Source organism: Lepus europaeus, chromosome 5 (genome assembly GCF_033115175.1).
Source record: "Lepus europaeus isolate LE1 chromosome 5, mLepTim1.pri, whole genome shotgun sequence".
NCBI classification, from domain to species: Eukaryota; Metazoa; Chordata; class Mammalia; order Lagomorpha; family Leporidae; genus Lepus; species Lepus europaeus.
The window spans coordinates 53,397,154-53,419,937 of NC_084831.1; the positions used below are offsets into that span (position 1 = coordinate 53,397,154).

Consider the following 22,784-nt stretch of genomic DNA (forward strand, 5'->3'; position numbering starts at 1 on the left):
TGGTAAGACCAAGCAAAGCTGGATGGTATGATCCTGCCTGACATCTCTCCCATTGTCATACATACTCCCCAAGGTTCACCTGGCCAGACCTCTGTTCCAGAAAGTGCTGCAAATATCAGATGAAGAGGCAGCAAAAAATCTCCGGGTTTTTGGTGACAATCAATGCTCTTAGTCTCAAGTTGATATGCATAAAACATTTTGGCACTTACATGATGCAAAGTTGTGAAATTTGAATAAATAAGTTCTTTATTTGAACTAACAAACTGTTAAGCAGAACGACTCAGTAGAGGCAGATATTTCCATTTTTACTGAAAATGTTGAACTACATATGAAGAACTCTCTTATACAATCATTAGCAATATATTCTCAGGAAATCTGTTGTAACCTATTACTGCAGGCAGGATAACAGAGGATAATCTCTCAAAAATACAAAATTTCCAATTAATAGATCTGGGCTTAAATTCTAGCTTCACCATTTAGTTCAAGACCTAAATAGGTATAATGACTCTTCAGAGAGACCCTTTGCAAATTATATGAGAATCAAATAATTTAAAGTTTATAATGTGCTTCATTAGCATAATGTTTTGAACATGGAGTACAACTTTCTACAAGTTAAAATCCTAAAATTTTAAGGCTTGTAAGACTATTTTTTTTCCTTAAAATTTTTTTCTTAAAAATTCACAAGTATTTTCTAGGAAAATAAATAATATTCAACTGGTTTAGCTTTAAGAGCATTGCTATATTTACAAAGAACTAAGATACTAGGATTTTAAAACATACAGGATTAAGTGGCTACTACTGTGAAGATTAGCTCAACACAAATGCTTTATTCCAGTGCTGACTGGAATTCTACTCGCTCCTGATTTGTAACTTTTCTTATTTTCCAAATTTACCCATCTCCTTTTCCCCCTCAACAGGGGAGAATAAAGACTATTATAAAGAGCCATCACCATTTAGTCCATCTTAAAACTCTTCTACCTTGTATAGAAAAAAAAATTAAAAATGGATAGCATTATGGGACATAAACTTTTCATCTTCTTAAAACACTTCTGAACCAAAAGAAAAGGCTGGTGCTAATGTACAGATGTTGGTTTCCTCAGACACTGTGTGTCAATTAAGGTATCTGTGCTGGCATCTGTCTGGGCTGCTCAAAGATGGAAGACACTGATCATCTATTTGGTGTTCCCACTTTGTCCATCCAGCTTCAAATATAACTGCAGTGAGCTAGATGAGTCAGCAGTGCTCTTCCAAAAGCTACTATATGACTCCCAAAGCAACATAGGGAAAAGTTCACACTTCAGAGGCCTGATGAATGCCAGAAATGTCCACGATGATCGTTAGCTTCCTAAATATTAAGCTAAAAACAGATCTGAGAGCTGCAAAAGAAAACAGGTGAGTTGTCACCACACAAGAATGTAGGGCTGGGCAACATAAATAGCATTTCCTCAAAATACAGACGAAGCGCTCTGAAGGATCAAAATGCACAAGGCAGCTACACTCAACAATTAAGAAGGTTTTCTTAATAATAATGCACTAAAACATGTGAATAAGTTATACTTTTATTTTTCAGAAGCAAAAAAAAATTGTAAGTGGCAATTTGCCTTTGTAAAAGACATTAAAGAATATCAGAGTAATAAGCTATCTATCTCACAGAGATAGTAGCCTCAGAAAGACTATTATACAGCTTTCAAAGTCCTATCAAATAAATCTCAGAATCATATACTTTTGACTAAATCAACAAAACAAAAATAATCAACACAGCAACAAAAAAATCAAATGGAATCCACAGAGTGGATAGATGAAGAAGGAAAATCTGGAAATCCATATACTGGGAGTTCTCTACTAAAATCAAGGAGACCCAAATCCTAAAACAGAAAAAAAGAAATGCATTAAAACACAGCATATTTTTAAAATCTAAAGAGGTTATCACAGAGATACTTTTTAACGCTTCACTTAAGACATCTTTTCTTACTCTTGGCAATTCTACATAGTATAGGGAGATATCTGCCTTCTCAATGAACTCTTCAAGTTTTAAATTTCAAATCTGGGACTGGAATTCTAATAGATGAAAGAGTATAGAATCACTTTTTAAACTGAATTTGCTTGATTTTTTCCTCACTATAGTTTAAAAATAATCTATATATTTTTAAAAATGCTTAATTCACAGTATGAATAATAAGGTTATGTCAAGCTACATAACTCTTCTCATAAAGTAGGAGAAACATGGGGCTGGCACTGTGGCATAGCAGGTAAAGCCACAGTCTGCAGTGCCAGTATCCTATATGGGCTTAAGTCCTGGCTACTCCACTTCTGATTTAGCTCCCTGCTAATGTACCTGGGAAAGCAGCAGAGGATGGCTCATATACTTGGGCCCCTGCACCCACATGGGAGACCTAGAAGAAGCTCCTGGCTCTTAGCATCTGATCAGCCCAACTCTAGCCATTGCCACCATTTGGGGAGTGAACCAGTAGATGGAAGACTCCCCCCCTCCCCTCCCCTCCCCTCTCCCTCGCCCCCCTCTCTCCTTTCCCTACCGCCTCTCTGTATTTTACCTTACAAATAAATAAATAAATCTTTTTTTTAAAAAAGAAGTATGAAAAGCAATTTCTAAAATGAAGATACCTACTACAAAATGAAATAGTTGGCAGAGGGTAGGGAAGGGTGGCAGGTAGAGAACAACCATGTCATCAAATGTGTAGACTACCGAGATCACAGTCAGTTCTGCGCTAGTTGTGTGTTTTAGTCTCAACTTCCTTAGGTATCAATCTGTCCTGTTGTAAGATGAGGCAGAGTGATCTCTAAAGCTTCATTTTATCCTTAAAACTCAATGACTCTCAGAGTTTATAAGAAAAAAATCTGAGAAACTTTTAGATACTCAGTTGAATAAATTCCTCAAATTTTGCAGGGTATGTCACTATTTGATCTCATAGCAATAAAGCATAATATTTTTACTCTCAGGAAAAAAAATATATTAATTTTACTGCAGGAAAAATACAGGTTAAGGGCAAAATTATATTTCAGATGTTATTTATATACTACAACATAGAAAACAGATGTCAGTTCCCTTTCTGGCCTCTAGAAGCAATTTCTGAGACTGTTGGCTGAAATCCCTGGTTATTATGATGGTAGCAAGAACTCTAACCTATCTCCCTGCCTATTTTGAAAGCTGCTGATCCTATAGGACTTCTCTGTTAGAGACAATGTACCATGATGGTTTTCCTGACATTCTAACAAAAAATCCATTCTGAGAGAAACCATGCATTATTGAAAGATTATTAATTAGAATAGGGTAATGAACAGTAATTGAAATAAAAACTTTGTAGTAGCAAAGTCCTAGAGAACCAGAAAGTTGAACCAGGAGGATGCTATATCTCTGATGCTATATCTCTGATGTGCGCAGGTGCATTACCAATTTAATAGCTGTGGTTAATTAATTCTCATGGGCAGGGTCAAATTTTAGGTTAGCATAAATGTGCTTAATGGTAATTCAGCACTTTGATTCTATCAATTTTCAGGTTTAGGGAAAGATAAGCAAAGAAAGAGGCTAGAGGGTTCAGCATTGTGGCACAGTGAGGCTACTGCTTGTGCTTGCAATGCTGGCATCTATTGTGGGTACACTGGTTCAGGTCCCAGCTGCTCTACTTCCAATCCTGGTAATGTGTCTGGGAAAGCAACAGAATGGCCCAAGTACTTGGGCCCCTGATACCAATATAGGAGACTCAGAAAAAGTTCTGGCTCTTGGCGTTAGTCTGGACCAGCTTTACCCAAGTGGCCACTTGGGGAGTGAACCAGTGGATCAATCACTCTGTCTTTCCTCTCTTTGTAACTCTACCTTTCAAATAAATAATATTTTAAAGACAAAAATAAAAATTAATTGAAAATTTTAAAAAAAGGTTAAAGACCCCATATTGATCCCTGGAGATTGACAGCAGAAAACAGCCACTATTTTGAACTATCTACAGTGCATATTCTCATCATAACTTTCATCTAATGAGTATCTTTTTTCTTTTACGTTATTTTTCTCTTGTGAACTTGGTCCCTTAAGCATAGTCACTGCAAAGAAAGAATCTGAATTGAGAACTGCAGGGGCAATGAACATACATAAATCCTTTTCAAAGGATTATAGGCATTCAGGCATATGTATACCTGAACTTTCTGATCAGCAAAATGCTAAGTTTACAACTAATCGATCTCTTAAAATTTCCTGTGGTTTCAAAATCCTTATAACTTTATGTGAACAATATACTATAATTAAGATTAGATATACACATCACTTACCATTTCTTTTTTTAAATTATTTATGGATACAACTGTGTCTTTCTAAATGTTTCATTAGTGATACTCAGTCTTGTAAGTCTTGTTCCATAATAATCTATAATATAACTACTTCCATCTGAAGGTCCAACAATCTAGAAGATACAAATGTTCAAAATTATTCATTTAAAAAAAAGATATCTCACAATACTTTGAGCCTACTTTTCTAGGTTGTTAATAAAATTACTTCAGTAGCAACAAAAATCCAACTCAAAATTAAGCAGAAAAGGTAATTTAGTGGCTCATGTAGCTGAAAATACAGGCATCAAAAGAATACAGGATCAAAACACTACATGAATCAAACCCTCAAGGACTGAATTCTGCCCACGGTGCCCCTGGTTTGGCCTTCCTGCCCCTTTGCTTTGCTTAGCTCTGCCTGTCTTTATTCTTCAAACACGCACTCTCAAGTGATTGCCATGCAGCTCTAAATTCACACATCACTAGTTCAGCAGCTCCTGACAAGAAGTAAAATTTTCTTCCCCAGTGTTTCTATGCCAACTCCAGGGAAAGACTTTCATTGATCTGCTTGGACTTTATGCCTACTGTTGGACAAATTACTGATCCAAGCGAATAGGATTAGTATGATTGGCTAGGCCAGTCTGCCTGTGGTTGATGAGGCAGTATGAATTTTTTTTTTTTTTTTTGACAGGCAGAGTGGATAGTGAGAGAGAGAGACAGAGAGAAAGGTCTTCCTTTTTGCCGTTGGTTCACCCTCCAATGGCCGCTGCAGCCGGCGCATCTCGCTGATCCGAAGGCAGGAGCCAGGTGCTTCTCCTGGTCTCCCATGCGGGTGCAGGGCCCAAGCACTTGGGCCATCCTCCACTGCCTTCCTGGGCCATAGCAGAGAGCTGGCCTGGAAGAGGGGCAACCGGGACTAGAACCCAGGTTGCCGGCACCGCAAGGCAGAGGATTAGCCTGTTAAGCCACGGCGCCGGCCGAGGCAGTATGATTGACAGTACTGACAGAACCATCTGGAATGGAAAAGAAAGAGACAGCACACACAACACACACTCACTACAATCATCATGTCCACTAAATCACATTTGTAACAATCCAGTTAATATAATCTGTAGAAATCCTCAAACTGTAGCCCTAAGGATTGACAAAGATCTACCAAGATGTATGTGTGCCCAGAGAGTTTTATGAGAATCAATTTTGGACCCTAATGTCCAGAAATTCTCTTTGTAAAACTGATCAGTTTATTAACATGCTATAGTGAAAACATCAGGTCAGTTTCCCTTCCCACTTGCCCTCTCACTGCAATCCTTCCTACAACTTATCACAGTAAAGCATAAAGCATACCTACCATGAGAGCATAAGCTGAGTCTCATGATGGCACGGAGGTATATAATCCTCCTAAGTACATAACAGATGGATAACTCAAAATATTGGACACAAGAATTCTCCTTTATTCTTTTTTTTTTAATTTTTTGACAAGCAGAGTTAGACAGTGAGAGAGAGAAAGGTCTTCCTTCTGTTGGTTCACCCCCCAAATGGCCGCCACGGCCAGTGCGCTGCACTGATCCGAAGCCAGGAGCCAGGTGCTTCTTCCTGGTCTCCCATGCGGGTGCAGGGCCCAAGGGCCTGGGCCATACTCCACTGCCTTCACGGGTCACAGCAGAGAGCTGGACTGGAAGAGGAGTAACCAGGACAGAATCCGGCGCCCCGACCGGGACTAGAACCTGCGGTGCTGGCGCTGCAGACGGAGGATTATCCAAGTGAGCCACGGCGCCGGCTCTCCTTTATTCTTAAAGATTCATTTACTTATTTGGAAGAGTGACAGAGAGGAACGCGCACACACACACACACACAGAGGGAGGGAGGGAGGGAGGGAGGGAGGGGGAGGGAGAGAGAGAGAGAGAGAGAGAGAGAGAGAGATTGATTGATTGATTCTCTTTACTGGTTCATTAAACAAATATTTGGCTACCAAATAGCCAGGTCTGGGCCAGACCAAAGCCAGGCAGGAGCCAGAAACACCATGCACGTCTACCACATGGGTGGCAGGGACCAAAGCACTTGGGTCATCTTCTACTACCTTCACATGTGTACTAGTAGGAAGCTGGACTGGACACACAGCAGCTGGCACTAGAACTGATACTCGGATTTGGAATGCTGGCAATGCATGCAGCAGTTTAACCCACTTCATCACAACACCAGCCAGTCCCAGGAACTCTCCTTTAATCAAAGGTCCAAAGAAAAAAACATGTTTTGCCATATCTTGCTCAACAGGTACATTCCCAGTATTTTCCTTTTGCTTAAAAATAATTTGGTGAATTTATAATCTGCTAATGTTTTGACCAACTGTACATCATTAATAACTCAATCCAGGCCGGTGCCGCGGCTCAATAGTCTAATCCCCGCCTTGAGGCACCGGCACACCAGGTTCTAGTCCCGGTCGGGGTGCCGAATTCTGTCCTGGTAGCCCCTCTTCCAGGCCAGCTCTCTGCTATGGCCCCAGAGTGCAGTGGAGGATGGCCCAAATGCTTGGGCCCTGCACCCCATGGGAGACCAGGATAAGCACCTGGCTCCTGCCTTTGGATCAGCGCAGCAAGCCGGCCACGGCAGCCATTGGAGGGTGAACCAACGGCAAAGGAAGACCTTTCTCTCTGTCTCTCTCTCACTGTCCACTCTGCCTATCAAAAAAAATAAATAACTCAATCCAGAAATCACAGAAATTATAAATGTTTTAATTTTAGTAAATAAGATCATCAGTAGGAAGTTTTCAAGCATAAAAATATATTACATTAGGATAAAACTCAGTGGAAGGTAGGAAACAGATAAAAATTTGAGGAAAAGATACAGTATAAAAAATAAAATGGTTTGTGAAGGGTATATTCATATATTTTCAAAGTTGATGATATTTAAAATCCTTCAGCATTTATATTCTGTTGGATATATTTGAAAATTGTTGCAACAGTTTTATATAAATATGTCAATATTTTGCAAACTAGAATTACATCATTTACAACTATTTAAATTTATGATGAAAAACCCAAATGTCAATTTAAAAATATGCACAGGGTATGGACTTTTAAAACAAGTTTTTGAACATGCATTGGAGAAAGGACAATCTTTTCAATAAATGGTACTGGAAAAATTAAACATTGAGTTTTTCTGGATTGAAACTAAACCCCTCTCTCTCACCATTGTGAAAATCAATTCTAGGCCGGTGCCGCGGCTCACTTGGCTAATCTTCTGCCTGCAGTGCCATCACCCCGGGTTCTAGTCCCCGTTGGGGAGCCGGATTCTATCCTGGTTGCTCCTCTTGCAGTCCAGCTCTCTGCTGTGGCCCGGGAAGGCAGTGGAGGATGGCCCAAGTGCTTGGGCCCTGCACCCGCATGGGAGACCAAGAGGAAGCATCTAGCTCCTGGCTTCGGATTGGCACAGCGTGCTACCGCAGCACGCCAGCCATAGCGGCCATTTAGGGGGGTGAACCAACAGAAAAGGACGACCTTTCTCTCTGTCTGTTTCTCTCTCTCTCATTGTCTAACTCTGCCTGTCAAAAAAAAAAAAAAATCAATTCTAAATAAATTAAAGATCTAAATGTAAGATGTGGAACTATGAAACCACTAGAAGAAAACAAGGGAAATGCTTCACAGCATTGGAATGGGCAAGGAATTTTGGGGTTCAGATGCAAAAAGCACAGGGAACAAAAGCAAAAATAGACAAAAGGGACATCATGAAACTAAAGACCCTCTATACAACAAAGGAAACAATCAATAAAGAGAAAGGGAGAAAATCTGCACAAGTTATTCATCTGACAATGGATTAGTAACCCAAATATTTAAGGAACTCAAACAACTGAATAGCAAAAAAGCAAATAATTCAATTTAAAAATGGGTATTTAAAAATAGAACTACAATATAATCCACCAATCCTACTACTGGGTATTAATCCAATGAAAGTGAACAGCAGGTTGAAGAGACATCTGTACTTGCACATTTACTGCAGCACTGAATACAACAGTCATGAAACAGAAATAACCTTAGTGCCCATCAACTGATGAATGGATAAAGAAAATGAAGCACATAAATATAATGGAATATTATGCAGCCATAAAAAGGATGAACTCTTGTCATTTGCTACCACTTGGAGGGAACTGGAGATTATTATGTTGAATGAAATAAGCCAAGCACAGAAAGACAAGTAGTCTCAAAAAGTTCTCTCAGATGTTGAGAATAGAATGGTGGTTGCAAGAAGCTGGAGAGAGTAGGGGAAGGGTAAAAAAGGAATTTTTCATCAAAAGGTATTAAATTAAGGCAGGCAATTGGCATGACAGTTAAGATGCTGTTTGGGATGCCTGCATCCCCTATCTGAAAGCCTGGGTTCAAATCTTGGCTTCCTTGCTTAAGATGTGCTCTGGGTAGAAGCAGATGATGGCTCAAGTACTTGAGTCCCTGTCGCTCAAGTGGAGACCATGGATTGAGTTCTGGGCTTCTGGCCTAGTCTCAGCTACTGTAGAAATTGGGAAATGAACCAGTGGATGGAAGATCTCTATCTCTGCTTGTCAAATGAAATGAAAATAAAGTTTAAAGAAACTAAGTTATAAATAGCATTCTGTTGCACAGTAGGATGACTATAAATAATGATAATATAGTGTATATTTTCCTAAAAAAAAAAAAAAGCCTGTGATATCAACACCTTATATGAGTGCTGTTCGAGTCCCAGCTGTTCCACTTCCAGTCCAGCTCCCTGCTAATGTGCTTGGAAAAACAAAAGAAGATGGTACAAGTCTTTTGGCCCCTGCCACCCACGTGGGAGATGCAATGAAGCTGATGGCTCCTGGTTTTGGCCTGGTCCAGCCCCATTTGGATCCCATTTGCAGCCATTTGGGAAGTAAGCTAGCAGACTCTCTGTCTTTCCTCTCTCTGTAATTCTGCCTTTCAAATGAATTAATGACCTTTGGGGGAAAAATAGAAGAAAGGATTATCAAGGCTGTTAATCATAAAGAAATGATAATTATGAGATAGATATGTTTACCCTGATTTGAACATCATATAATGCATACATGTATCCTATAAATATGTACAATCCTTATGCATCAGTTAAAAATAAAAATTAGGAGTGGGTATTGTAGTATATTATAAAGCTACAACAATTAAAACACTGAGGTAAGGGCCAGCATTGTGGGTAGCAGGTGAAGCCATGGCCTGCGATGCCAATATCCCATATGGGAGCCGATTTCAGCCCCCACTGCTCCACTTCTGATCCAGCTCCCTGTTAATGTGCCTGGGAAAGCAGCAGCAGATGACCCAGTGCTTGTGCCCCTGATGAAGCTCTTAGCTTTGATCTGGCCCAGCCCTGGCTGGTTGGTATAGCCATTTGGAGAGTGAACCAGTGGATGGAAGACCTCTCTTTCTCTCTGTCTCTCCTCCTCTATCTGCAACTCTGCCTTTCAAATAAATAAATAAACCTTAAAAAAAAAAAAAAAAAGGAACACACACTGAGGTAATAGCACATGCCTACTTTTTTATTTAATAAACCACATAACTGCTACTTGTAACCCAAATCCCAAACAATGCACTTCTTTTTTTTTTTTTTTAAGATTTCTTTATTTACTTGAAAGAGTTACACACACACACACACACGGAGAAAGACAGAGACAGAGACAGAGACAGAGAGAGGTCTTCCATCCTTTGGTTTACTCCCCAGTTGGCCGCAACAGCTGGAGCTGTACCAATCCGAAGCCAGGAGCCAGGAGCTTCTTCCAGGTCTCCCACATTGGTGCAGGGGCCCAAGCACTTGGGCTATCTTCTACTGCTTTTTCAGGCAACAGCAGAGAGCTGGATCAGAAGTGGAACAGCTGGGACTCAAATTGGCACCCATATGGGATGCAGGCACTATAGGCAGTGGCTTTACCCGCTACGCCACAGCGCAGGCCCCATGCACTTGTTTCTAATACCTTCTATGGACAACTGCAAGACTACTAAAGCACAACACCAGTTGCTCTTCTCTGCCAAAACAACTTGAAAAGCTGCCCCAAAGGCAATCAAATTAAATCAAGTTTGGTAAAACATTAGATTAAAGGGTCAGTGTTGTGGCAATAGCAGGTTAAGTTGCTGCCTGTGGTGCCAGCATCCCTTTATGAGCACTGGTTCATGTCCCCGCTGCTCTACTTCCAATCTAGCTCCCTGCTAATGTGCCTAGAAAAGCAGCAGAAGATGGTCCAAGTACTTGGGCCTCTGCACCCATGTAGGAGACCCGGAAGAAGCTCCAGGCTCTTTGGCCTGGCTCAGCCTTGGCCATTGTGGTTATTTGGAGTAGTGACAGCATATGGAAGATCTCCCTGTGTCTCTAACTCTGATTTTCAAACAAATAAATAAATCTTTAAAAAAAAATAGAATGAAAGGAAAACTTGGAAGAGAAAATTGCTGTTAACTAGCTATAGGTTCATATACCTTAATCCTCTCTGGATCTCAGCTTTTCTTATCTAAATAATAAGGAATAGAACAAGCTAATCTATATGATACTTTTTAAGTTATAATGTCTGCTATTACAACATTTAAACATAAACAACTCAGCTTAGGCCTCTACAACCTGTGAACATACTTTTGTTTCTTTCTAAAAAAAGATTTATTTTATTTATTTGAAAGGCAGAGTTCCAGAGAGAGAGAGAGAGATCTTCCATCCACTGGTTCACTCCCCAAAAGGCTGCAACAGCCAGAGCTGCACCAGGCTGAAGCCAGGAGCCAGGAGCTTCTTCCAGGTCTCCCACATGGGTGCAGAGACCCAAGCACTTGGGCCATCTTCTGCTGCTTTCCAAGGCACATTAGCAGACAGCTGGATCAGAAGAAGAGCAGCCAAAACTCGAGCCATTGCCCATATGGGATGCTGGCACTACAGGTGGTAACTTAATTTTCTATGCCAAAATGTTGGCCCCGCAATATAATTTTTTTTTTTCTTTTGGACAGGCAGAGTTAGTGAGAGAGAGAGAGAGACAGACAGAGAGAAAGGTCTTCCTTCCGTTGGCTCATTCCCCAAATGGCTGCCATGGCTGGTACACCGCGCTGATCCAAAGCCAGGAGCCAGGTGCTTCTACCTGGTCTCCCATGCGTATGCAGGGCCCAAGGACCTGGGCCATCCTCCACTGCCTTCCTGGGCCACAGCAGAGAGCTGGACTGGAAGAGGAGCTACTGGGACAGAATCCGGTGCCCCAACCGGGACTAGAACCCCGGGTGCCGGCGCTGCAGGCGGAGGATTAGCCTAGTGAGCTGCGGCACAGGCCTCCCCAATATAATTTTCTATGAATTATCCTAAGAAGAAATTGTTCTCTCCATTTAATTTTTAAGGAAATTATCAGCTGTAAAAGTTTTAACCATTCAAATTCACATTCCCTCACCAACATAAAAATAATCTATTTTAAGCCTTTCATATACATATAAATTAGAAATTTCGTATTATTATATTAATTAAAATATCATAAAGCTGGGAAATTTTTCACTCTGTAAATATGTGCATATCCATTTGTTCATAGAAGAGAGAATGAAAATTAAAATTATTAGTTTATTTCTCTGTTAAGTCACAACCTGAAGCCAAATTCCGCAGTATAAAGTATTTATATTCAACAAACTGGGGCAGGGGTGTATATTTGTTATAGCAGTTAAGATATCCCCTGAGAGCCAGTGCTGTGGAATAGCAAGTTAAGCTGGTATCTGCAGCGTCGGCATCCCTTATGGGCACCAGTTTGAGTCCCAGCTGCTCCACTTCTGATCCGGCTCTCTGTTAATGCACCCAGAAAGCCAGCAGAAGATGGTCCAAGTCCTTTGGTCCCTGCACCCATGGGGAAGACTTGGTAGAAGATCCTAAGCCCTGGCTTAGGTCTGGCATGGCTCCACCCATTGTGGCCATTTGAGGAGTGAACCAGTGGATGGAAGATTTCCTTCTACCTCTCCCCCTCTCTCTGTGTCACTCTCCCTTTCAAATAAAATAAATAAATCTTTAGATAAAAAAAAAAAAAGATACCACTTGTGATGCTTGCATCTCATATTGGAGTGCCTGTGTTTAAGTCCCAGCTCTGCTTCCAATTCTAGCTTCCCGCTAATACACACCCCAGGAGGCACAGTGACAGCTCAAGTGCTTCGGTCTTTGCCATATGGGAGACATGGATTGAGTTCTATGCTTCTGACTTCATTCTGCCTCAGCCCTGGCTGTTGCAGGCATTTTGGGAAGTAAACCAGCAGATGAAAGACCTTTCTCTCAAATAAATTTAAAAATTAAAAAAATTAAATTTAACATTCTTAAAACAAAGTAAGCAGGGTCAGATTTCTGGGATCTATAGGAAAAATGATCACCTACACACTTCATTCCAATGGATGAGCCAACAGATTGCTACAGGTCTATAAGTGATTTAGCATCTTAAAGGGTATCAATGGTCCTTGTGTAAATAATTCTAAAACCCCTAAGAAAGTAACTCATATTCCCCTGTACAAGTTTCCTAAGAAGGCTGTAACAAGTTTTGTGGAATAGAACGATAAAAATTTCCAGTTCTAGAAGCCAGAAGACTGAAATCAGCACAATTGTGCTTTCTATAGGGACTAAAGGGGAGAGTCTGTTTCACCTGTTCTAATGGCAAACAGCACACATCTTTGACAAAATAGACTGGGTTACTCAGAAGTGAAACTATAGGTCTGGTCACAGTATCGCTCTAAACTGAAAAGCTTAGGTTTTTAAAAGTTTTTGAAAATTCAAATAATTTATACAACATAAAATAAATACAAAGTCTGAATTTCGATGTGGTGGACATTTAGCCTGAAGAGTACCTGAATTTGAAACCCAGCTCTAGCTCCTGACTCCAGCTTCCCACTAAAGCAGACCCTGCCAAGGCAGTAGTGGGTTCCAGTAATTGGGTTCCTGTCATCCATGTGGGAGACCTTGACTAAATTCCTGGTTCATGGCTTCAGCCATGGCAGTCCAAGCCATTGTGGATATCTGGGGAGTGAATGAGAGGATAGGAGCTCGCTCTCAAAAGAAATTTTAAAAGCCCACATTTACCAAAAACATATTTTTTTCTCTGGTAATAAGTGGAATATATTATCAGACCAGTCTTGGGATAGTTATATTGCAAGTTGCTTTAAGGCGAGGACCCCAACCTGTTATACATAAATTGTTACTCCCTAAACTCATTTCCAATAATGGCATAAAACTCTGACTTTCAAATAAATAAATAAATCTTAAAAAAAAGAACTCCAACATACCTCCTCCTTACTAATCTCTCTATTTCATCATATATTTCCAATTGTCCTCTACATATCCTCATCTTTCTGAGTAGTGGTTACTTCATTGACAGAATCCCAGTCCTGGGAGATCGTTAAGAAAGGAACTATTTATTGTGAAAAGTTCAGGTATACATGTACCAAGAAGCAGTGGCTGAATCAAATCAGTTCCATAATTTATTAACTAAAGCAGCAAAGCAAAGACTATATCATCAAACAAAGAACCTAGCATGAAAATATTAACTAAATGGTTAGGATTCAAAGATATCTTAATTAGAAGAATTCCAAATAAGCATTAAATTCCTTGGATCCTTGTATAATTTAGAAAACTCATTCTAAGCATATTTCCACAAGTACTTTAGCCTCTTTACGCCTGCCCGCCTGTCCCAGAGTTAGAGAAGGCAAGATATTTGGTTAGGCATATGTTTATGAGTAAAGATAGGAAAATTCCAACTTTAAGACCAAATATTTTCCTTGTGTAATTCTGTTATCTTATTGGTCCATATGCTGCCTCCTCCTCACAGTATGGTACCAGAATCTACTAGATTTTTGCTTTCCTCTAGACTATAACAATATCAGCAAGTAGACGGAATTAAGGAGTAAAAATATTGTCTGAGAAAGCAGAGCAAACAGACGGTGAGCTAAATGCACATGGATGCAGTTGCTGAAAACATGAGGTGCTCCATAAGTGCCTACTAAAATGATGTTTGGCAGTATTTGTTATGTTAAATTCCTCTCTTTCCCTAACAAGCAAATCTTCATGAATTAACTACAATCAGTTCAGGATATTTTAAAAGAAAACATCTGGTGTCACTTTTAAAAGCTAAGGGACAGCATTTCACAAATTATGCCCATCCCTACAGCCATGTAGCATAAGAAAATGAGGCTAATACAGAGAAGCTGAGTCCAGCATAGTAGAGTCCTGAACACATCATTTGTTTTTATGTGTTCATAAAAACAGGCCTCAGGCTATCCCCGCCCCTAGATTTTCCACAGAATATGTATACATTCCCTCATTCATTTTTGCTTACACTTGCTGGATTTCAATTTCTGTAATTTGCAACCAACAGAATACTAGTATTGAGTGCCTGTCCAGTGCAAAAGAAAATCTTATTTCTGATTCTACAATGTTCAAATGTGTATAAGAGGGGCCAGCATTGTTGTGTAATGGGTAAAGTTCAAGTCCCAGAAGCTCCACTTCTGATCCAGCTCCCTGCTAATGTGCTTGGGAAAGCAGCAGAAGCCCCTGCACTCATGTGGGAGACCTGAAAGAAATTCCTGGACCCTGGTTTTGGACTGGCCCAGCTCTGGCCTTTGCAACCTTTTGGGGAAAGAATCAGCAGACAGAAGACCTCTCTTTCTCTCTCTCTTTATCTCTCTCTGTACCTGCCTTTCAAGTGTCCCACCAATGTCCCACTGGGATCACTGACAAGGTGACTGTGAATGTCAGGAAAAGAAAAAGTAAATTTGAGAAATATTCAGAATCCTTCTTAACCACTCACTACATATTATGAGAAGCTAATCAGTAAAAAACACCTCTTCGACCCAGTTGCACTCACACAGGCAAATCACATTTGAGCATGGGATCCTTTTTATGAACTTCTTGTGTTCTTTAGATACTTGGTGAAGTCTGAGAAATGATAGCTGGAAACATGGCCATCATCCCTTAGATTCAGCATCTGAAGAAAAATTGAAACAAGCACTCCTATCTCCTTCCTAATTTTAGCATAGCAGGTTAAAGCCATCTACTATGCATCCCATAATCAGAGTTCAAGTCCAAGTCCTGGATACTCTGGTTCCAAACCAGCTTCCTGTAATGCATCCTGGGAAGCAGCAGATGATGGTTTAAGGGCTTCTTTCCCTGCCATTCCTGTGGGAGACCTGGATGGAGTTCTGGTACCCTGGTTTTGGCCTGGCCCAGCGGGCATTTGGGCAGAGAACCAGAGGATGGAAGATACCCCAATCTCTCTCCCTCTGTCTGTTGCTCTGCCTTTCAAGTAGAGATACGTATTTTTTTAAATGCACCAAGAGATCACAATTCAATTTTGAAAGTAAAAGCAGTTTAAACTTTAGATTGAAATGAACTTACCTGCATTGAAATAAGAATGAAATCAATTAGGCTCCCAATTCCACAAAATCCTACAGTGCAAAACTTTAACAAACCTAGAAAAGAAGATAAAGTAATTTACAACGTGGAAATTCTAAAAGACATTAGCAACGTTTTCCATTTTCAATAAACCATTACATTTACAAAAAGAATATAAAAGCAAAACTTTAAAAATCAAATATTCACCTGAAAAATGAGAAAAAAGTGTTTCTCAATCAAGAAGGATCCATTTTTATGCTCCACCATTACTATTATAAATTCTTTCAAAAAGATTTTGCTTCCAGATGCTTTCAGATTATGCTTCCTTTTCTGAGTGTGCTCTCTTTTATGTTAGTAACTTTAAACTTTACATCTTAAAAACATAAATTTGGCAATTGGGTTTCTTTAGGTATAAAATAAAGAGAACAAATATTAGGCTTTTGTATTTGAAACTTTTTTGTTATTTTTGTTTCATTAAAGGTTGTGTCTTACAAATGCTTTGCTGTTTGCATAACTGCTTTTTATAACTACAGATTATTTAATATTGAGGATGTTGTCTGCCAAACCCCAAGTGTCCTACAATGATGTGGTAATTAGGTCTCAATTATTCTTTTTTTGTTTGCACCTATAAAGGAATACTTTCAAGTCTCAGAAAAATTTAACCTGCAAATTCCTTTGTCCTATGATGATGTTATATGCCTGTCCAAACTAGTAACTTTGCAATTCAAAACAAACAAACAAACAAACAAAAAACAGGCAATAATGTAACCAAAGATTTTCAAGATTTAGAATAAAAAAAAGATATTCTGTTATTTTCATAAGGAAATATTTACATTTAAAAATGAATATCGGGGCTGGTGCTGTGGTGTAGTGGGTAAAGCCGCTGCCTGCAATGCAGGGATCCCATATAGGCACCAGTTCGAGACCCGGCTGCTCCACTTCTGATCCAGCTCTCTGCTATGGCCTGGGAAAGCAGTAGAAGATGGCCCAAGTCCTTGGGTCCCTGCACCCAAGTGGGAGACCTGGAAGAAGCTCCTGGCTTCAGATTGGCACAGCTCTGGCCGTTGTGGCCAATTGGAGAGTGAACCAGCAGATGGAAGACCGCCCTTGCCCTCGCCCTTACCCTCGCCCTCTGTCTCTCCCTCTCCCTCTCCCTCTTTCTCTCTCTCTCCTGTCTCTCTGTAACTGTGACTTTCAAGTTTAAAAAGAAAAAAACCATATGATCACCTCAACAGAAGCAGAGAACAAAATACAACATCCTTTCATGATAAAAACCTTAACCAAATAGGGTATAAAGGAACACTTCTCAACACAAACCCACAGCTAGCATCATATTGAAAGAGGAAAAGTTGGAAGCATTCCCATTAAGATCCAGAACCAGATAAGGATGCCCACTTTCACCACTGCTTTTCAATAGAGTCCTGGAAATTTTAGCTAGAGCCATTTAGCAAGAAAAAGAAATCAAGAGGATAAAAATTGGAAAGAAGGAAGGCAAATTATCCCTGTTTGCAATTATACATATATATTCTATATATAGGGGAACACAAGTGTATATAGGGGAACACAAAAATCAACAGTATTTGTATACACAAATAATGCCATGGCTGAAAAAAAACTTGTAAGACCTTTCACAATTTAAATACCTTGGAATAAATTTAACCCAGGATGTGAAAGAGCTCTACAGTGCAAATTATAAAACATTGAAGAAAGAAACAGAAGACACTTACAAAAAAATGGTAGAATCCTTCATGTTCATGGATTAGAGGAACTAATATCATCAAAATGTCCATAATGGGGCCAGCACTGTGGTATAGCAAGTTAAGCCTCTGCCTACAGCGCCAGCATCCCATATGGGTACTAGTTGGAGTCCCAGCTGTTCTACTTCTGATCCAGCTCCCTGTTAATGTGCCTGGAAAAGCAGCAGCAAAGGACCCAAGTGCTTGGGCCCCTGTACCCATGTGGGAGACCTAGATGAAGCTCCTAGTTTCTGGCTCCTGGCTTTGGTCTGGCCCAGCTCTGGCCATTGTGGCCATCTGGGGAGTGGACCAGTGGATGGAAGACTCTCCCTCCCTCCCTTCCTCTCTCTTTCTATCTCTCTGTAACTCCGCTTTTGAAATAATTAAATAAATTGTTAAAAAAAAAAAAGTTCATACTACCCAAAGCAATTTACAGATTCAATGCGATCCGAATCAAAATATCCAAGACAACATCCTCAGATCTAGATAAAAGCAATGCTAAAATTCATATGTAAACACAGAGACTTCAAATAGCTAAAACAATTTTAAACAACAAAAACAAACCTAGAAGCAGCACCAGACTTCAAGACATACTTCAGGGCAGTTATAATCAGAACAGCCTGGTCCTGCACAAAAATAGACTTGCAGACTAATGGAACACAATAGAAACCCTAGAAATTAATCCACACAGCTACAACCAACTAACCTTTGGCAAATGATGTAAAATAAATCCCTGGAGAAAGGACAATCTCGGCCGGCGCCACGGCTCACTAGGCTAATCCTCCACCTTGTGGCGCCGGCACACCAGGTTCTAGTCCCGGTACGGGTGCCAGATTCTGTCCCGGTTGCCCCTCTTCCAGGCCAGCTCTCTGCTGTGGCCCAGGAGTGCAATGGAGGATGGCCCAAGTGCTTGGGCCCTGCACCCCATGGGAGACCAGGAGGAAGCACCTGGCTCCTGCCTTGGGATCAGCGCGGTGTGCCGGCCGCTGCAGCCATTGGCGGGTGAACCAACGGTAAAGGAAGACCTTTCTCTCTGTCTCTCTCTCTCACTGTCCACTCTGCCTGTCAAAAAAAAAAAAAAAAAAAGACAATCTCTTCAACAAATGGTGCTGGGAAAACTGGATCTCTGTGTGCAGAAGTATGAAACAAGACCACTAACTTACACCTCATACAAAAATCAAATCGTAATAAGCAAAGATCTAACTCTATGACCTGATAACCATCAAATTACTAGAGGAAAACATCAGGGAAACTCTGCAAGACACTGGCATGGGCAAAGACTTCTTGGAAAAGACCCAGAAGTCTTTTTTTGAAATCAAAGCAAAATAAACAAATGGGATCACATCAATCTAAGAAGCTTCTGTACTGCAAACAAGACCTCAACAAAGTAAAGAGGCAACCAACAGAATAGGAGACAATATATGCAAGCTATGCAATTGATAAAGGATTAATATCCAGCATCCATACAAGCTCAAGAAACTCAACAACAACAATAATAATCCAGTCAAGAAATGAGCAAAGGACATAAACACACATTTTTCAAAGGATGAAATATAAATGACCAACAGACACATGAAGGTTTTACCTTACCCATGAGAATGGCTATCATCCAAAAATAAAAAAATAAGTGCTGGCAATGATGTAAACTAATAGTACAAGCATTATGGAAGACAGTATGGATATTCCTCAGAAATCTGAAAATAGATCTACCAAATGACCCAGCCATCCCATTTCTGGGAATTTACCCAAGGGAAATGAAATCAGCATATGAAAGAGTTACTTGTACCCCAAGTTTATAGCAGCTCAATTGACAATAGCTAAGATATGGAATCAACTCAGATGTCCATGAACTAATGACTGGAAAAGAAAATCTGGTATATATACATATGTAATACTACTCAGCCCTAAAAAAGAATGAAATCCTATCTTTTGCAATAAAATGGATATACCTGGAGACCATTATGCTTAGTGAAATAAGCCAGTCCCAAAAAGACAAACATCATATATTTTTTCTTATATGTAGTAGTTAATATAGAATACAAAAAATGTACAGGAATGAAATAGACATCTTGTGATTTGATTGTTGTTTTTAGCCCTTATTTATACTCCTATGGAACTGTGGTCTTTACACTTTTCACTTGCTGAATATTATGGTTAGTGGTACATTAACCCTGTGATTATAGAGTGAACTGAAATTATGTTTTGCAAAGACTAACGAAAAAAGGGGAGGAGGAGGGCCAGCGCTGTGGCATAATGGATAAAGCCATAGCCTGCAGTGCTGCCATCCCATATGGACGCCAGTTCGAGTCCCGGCTGCTCCATTTCTGATCCAGCTCTCTGCTATGGCCTGAGAAAGCAGTAGAAGATGGCCCAAGTCCTTGAGCCCTTGTACCCATGTGGGAGACCTGGAGGAGGATCCTGGCTCCTGGCTTCAGATTGGTGCAGCTCCAGCAGTTGCAGCCAACTGGGGAGTGAACCATTGGATGGAAGATCTCTCTCTCTCTCTCTCTCTCTTTACCTCTCCTTCTCTCTCTGTGTAACTCTTTCAAGTAAATAAATCTTTAAAAAAAAAAAAAAGGAAGGAGGAGGATTGAGGAAGGAAGGGGAGATGGAAATCTGGTTATCTTCTTAGAAATGTACCTGTAAAACACACGAAATCTGTTCTCTTTATATTAATAAAAATTTTTAAAGAAAAAAATATTTTATTGTAATTTTACTGAATAGGAGAGAGAGAGAGAAGGAAAAAGGGTGGGAGTACAGGTGAGAGGGAGGGTAGGGTAGGAAGAATCACTATGCCCCTAAATTTGTGTATGTATGTGTGTGTGTGTGTGTGTGTGTATATATATATATATATATAATGCATGAAGCCTGTATGCCTTAAATAAAAGGTTTGTAAGTTTAAAAAAATGAAAAAAACAAAAAACATAAAGAATATTAGAAAAATAAGGCATTTCATGGTGAAAAAGACTTCACTGGTATAGTAAAGAATAAATCAATTTTGAAAAGCAGATAGAAAGTCATAGCAATTCACCGAAAAGGAACCTAAAATATCTAGAAAATTTTCTTAAATTTTTACATCTCATAAAAGTTTATTCATTCAAGCCACCTCCAAATTTTTCTTAATTCTGAAATACCATACCCACCTTTAAATCACTTAAAAAGAACGTTTCATATCTGCATGATTTACATTATTTACTCAAATGAAATGACATTTTCCCATTAATGTAGACAAGCTATGGTTCCATACTGTGGCTGTTGTGAATAATGCTGTAGTCAACATGGGAGAGGTGTCTCTTCAAGATAATGATTTCCTTTCCTTTGGATAACTGCCCAGAAGTGGGATGGCTGGATCATATGGCAGTCCTATGTTTGAGAAACCTCCATACTGTCCTGCATAATGGAAGTATCAACTTACACTCCCACCGACAGTGTACAAGGGTTAAAGGTTTTCTTTTCTCTACATCCTTGCCAACACTTGTTATCACTTGTCTTTTTTATAATAACTAACCTAACAGATACAAGGTGGTATTTCATTGTGGTTTTGACTTGCAGATCCCTGTTGATTAATGACGTGAAGCACCATTTTATGTTCCTGTTGTATATCTTTATATATCTTTCTTGGAAAAATGTCTATTCAGGTCCTTGACCCATTTTTTATTTGCGTTGCTTCTGCTATCAACTCCTTTGAATCCCTTTTATATCTTGGATAGTAACTCCTTATCAGAGATATGGTTTGGAAATATTTAAATTCTAGCAGACATGAATGTATATACACAGAGAATAAGATTCAGCCTCAAAAAAAAGGATATCTTATCATTTTTGACAACATGAATGAACTTGGAAGACATTGTATTAAGTTAAATAAGCCAGAAACACAAAGTAAATATTGCCTGACATTATACACATAAAATTATTAAGGAAGTAGATATTAAGTATTCATACTACACACATACATACATACACACACACACACACACAGGAAAGGAACTGTCAGTTGACAGACATGTTAATTAGCTCCACTGAAGGAATCATTATACAAGTTACATCAGAACACCAGTTTGTTGGGGTGGGAATTGGATCTGGTGGTTAAGCTGCCAGCTGGGATGCCTGCATCCTATATCAGAGTGCTTGGGCTTGAGTTCTAGTTCTATTCCTGAATCCAGCTTCCTCTTGATGTACACCCTAGGAGGCAGTAAGTGATGGTTCAAACAGTTGAGTCCCTGCTACCCACACGGGAGACACAGAATGAGTTTCCAGCCTCTGACACTGGCCTGGTCCAGCCCCAGCTATTGTAGGTATTTGGGGAGAGAACAGGCAGATGGGGGCTGTCTGTCCCTCTGCCTCTCAAATAAATTAACTAAGTAAAATTAATAAATCCTACCACTTTCATCTTAAAAATATATTTGATAATCAACTTTCAGTTAAAAATAATTTTTAAAATAAATGTAATTAAAATAACCATAATTACTACTAAACTCAATTTAAAATATTTTAAAATTTTAAGTCAACACTCTAATCTTCACATTTAGGTCAAGTTAGCTGATAAAATACACTAAAATTCTTAACATTAAGATAGTTTAAATATAAGTAAGGTACCAATAAAAATACTTGAATGCTTAAAATGATAAAACAACATTTAGTTAAAGGTAACAAATTTGACATGCCCACTTAGTTTCTCTTACTCCAAGACTCCACTAAAAAATAGAAAGAAATTTTTAAAGAGCCATAAACTCAACAGAATAAGTAGAAGATAAGACACTACAATAAGCTTAATGCAGATGAATGAGGCTATCTGCTGTCTTAAAACAGTATTTGAAGTATTTATTGAATTAATCAACATACAATGATTGTCATAATAAATTTTTAAAGTTTAAAAATAAATATTCATATTTGAGCATTAAGTAAATGTTAAATATTAGATTTGCAAATGTATCAACTCCTAGCCTCAAACTGAAAGGTTGTCTTTGATTTATGCTGATAACAGATTGGAGAGCAATGGAGCAGTCAACTACTAGTCCTAAAATAACCAGTCACTCACTATACATAAAAGAGCTTTATTAGCCAGAGTTTCATTGGCTAAGAAAAAAATTTACAATATGTATCTATGTGCCATAGAAAGTCAGAAACATTAAATGATATGACAAGGTAGTCCACCTGACACAGAAGAAGCTAAAAAGTCACTAATTAGGCTAAATCATTAAAGATACAAAATATAGGCCAGCGCCACGGCTCACTAGGCTAATCTTCCACCTGCACACCGGTACTCTAGGTTCTAGTCCCAGCTGGGGCGCCAGTTCTGTCCCGGTTGCCCCTCTTCCAGTCCAGCTCTCTGCTGTGGCCCGGGAAGGCAGTGGAGGATGGCCCAAGTGCTTGGGTCCTGCACCCACATGGGAGACCAGGAGGAAGCACCTGGCTCCTGGCTTCGGATCAGTACAG

At 39.6% G+C, this 22,784-nt stretch overlaps 1 protein-coding gene across 1 annotated transcript in view; it reads right to left on the reverse strand.

Annotated features, from left to right (window-relative positions):
* Nucleotides 1-1,541: 1,541 nt before the first annotated feature.
* Nucleotides 1,542-22,784, reverse strand: part of TM2D1 (TM2 domain containing 1) — a 56,313-nt gene continuing 35,070 nt past the window's right edge. Inside the window, exons 5-7 of the mRNA XM_062191438.1 lie at nucleotides 15,616-15,689; nucleotides 4,279-4,409; nucleotides 1,542-1,865 (exon numbers count right to left, since the gene is read on the reverse strand). Of these exons, the coding sequence (XP_062047422.1) occupies nucleotides 4,299-4,409; nucleotides 15,616-15,689 (185 nt within the window). The 3' untranslated portion in view covers nucleotides 1,542-1,865; nucleotides 4,279-4,298. The remainder of the gene's footprint in view (nucleotides 1,866-4,278; nucleotides 4,410-15,615; nucleotides 15,690-22,784) is intronic.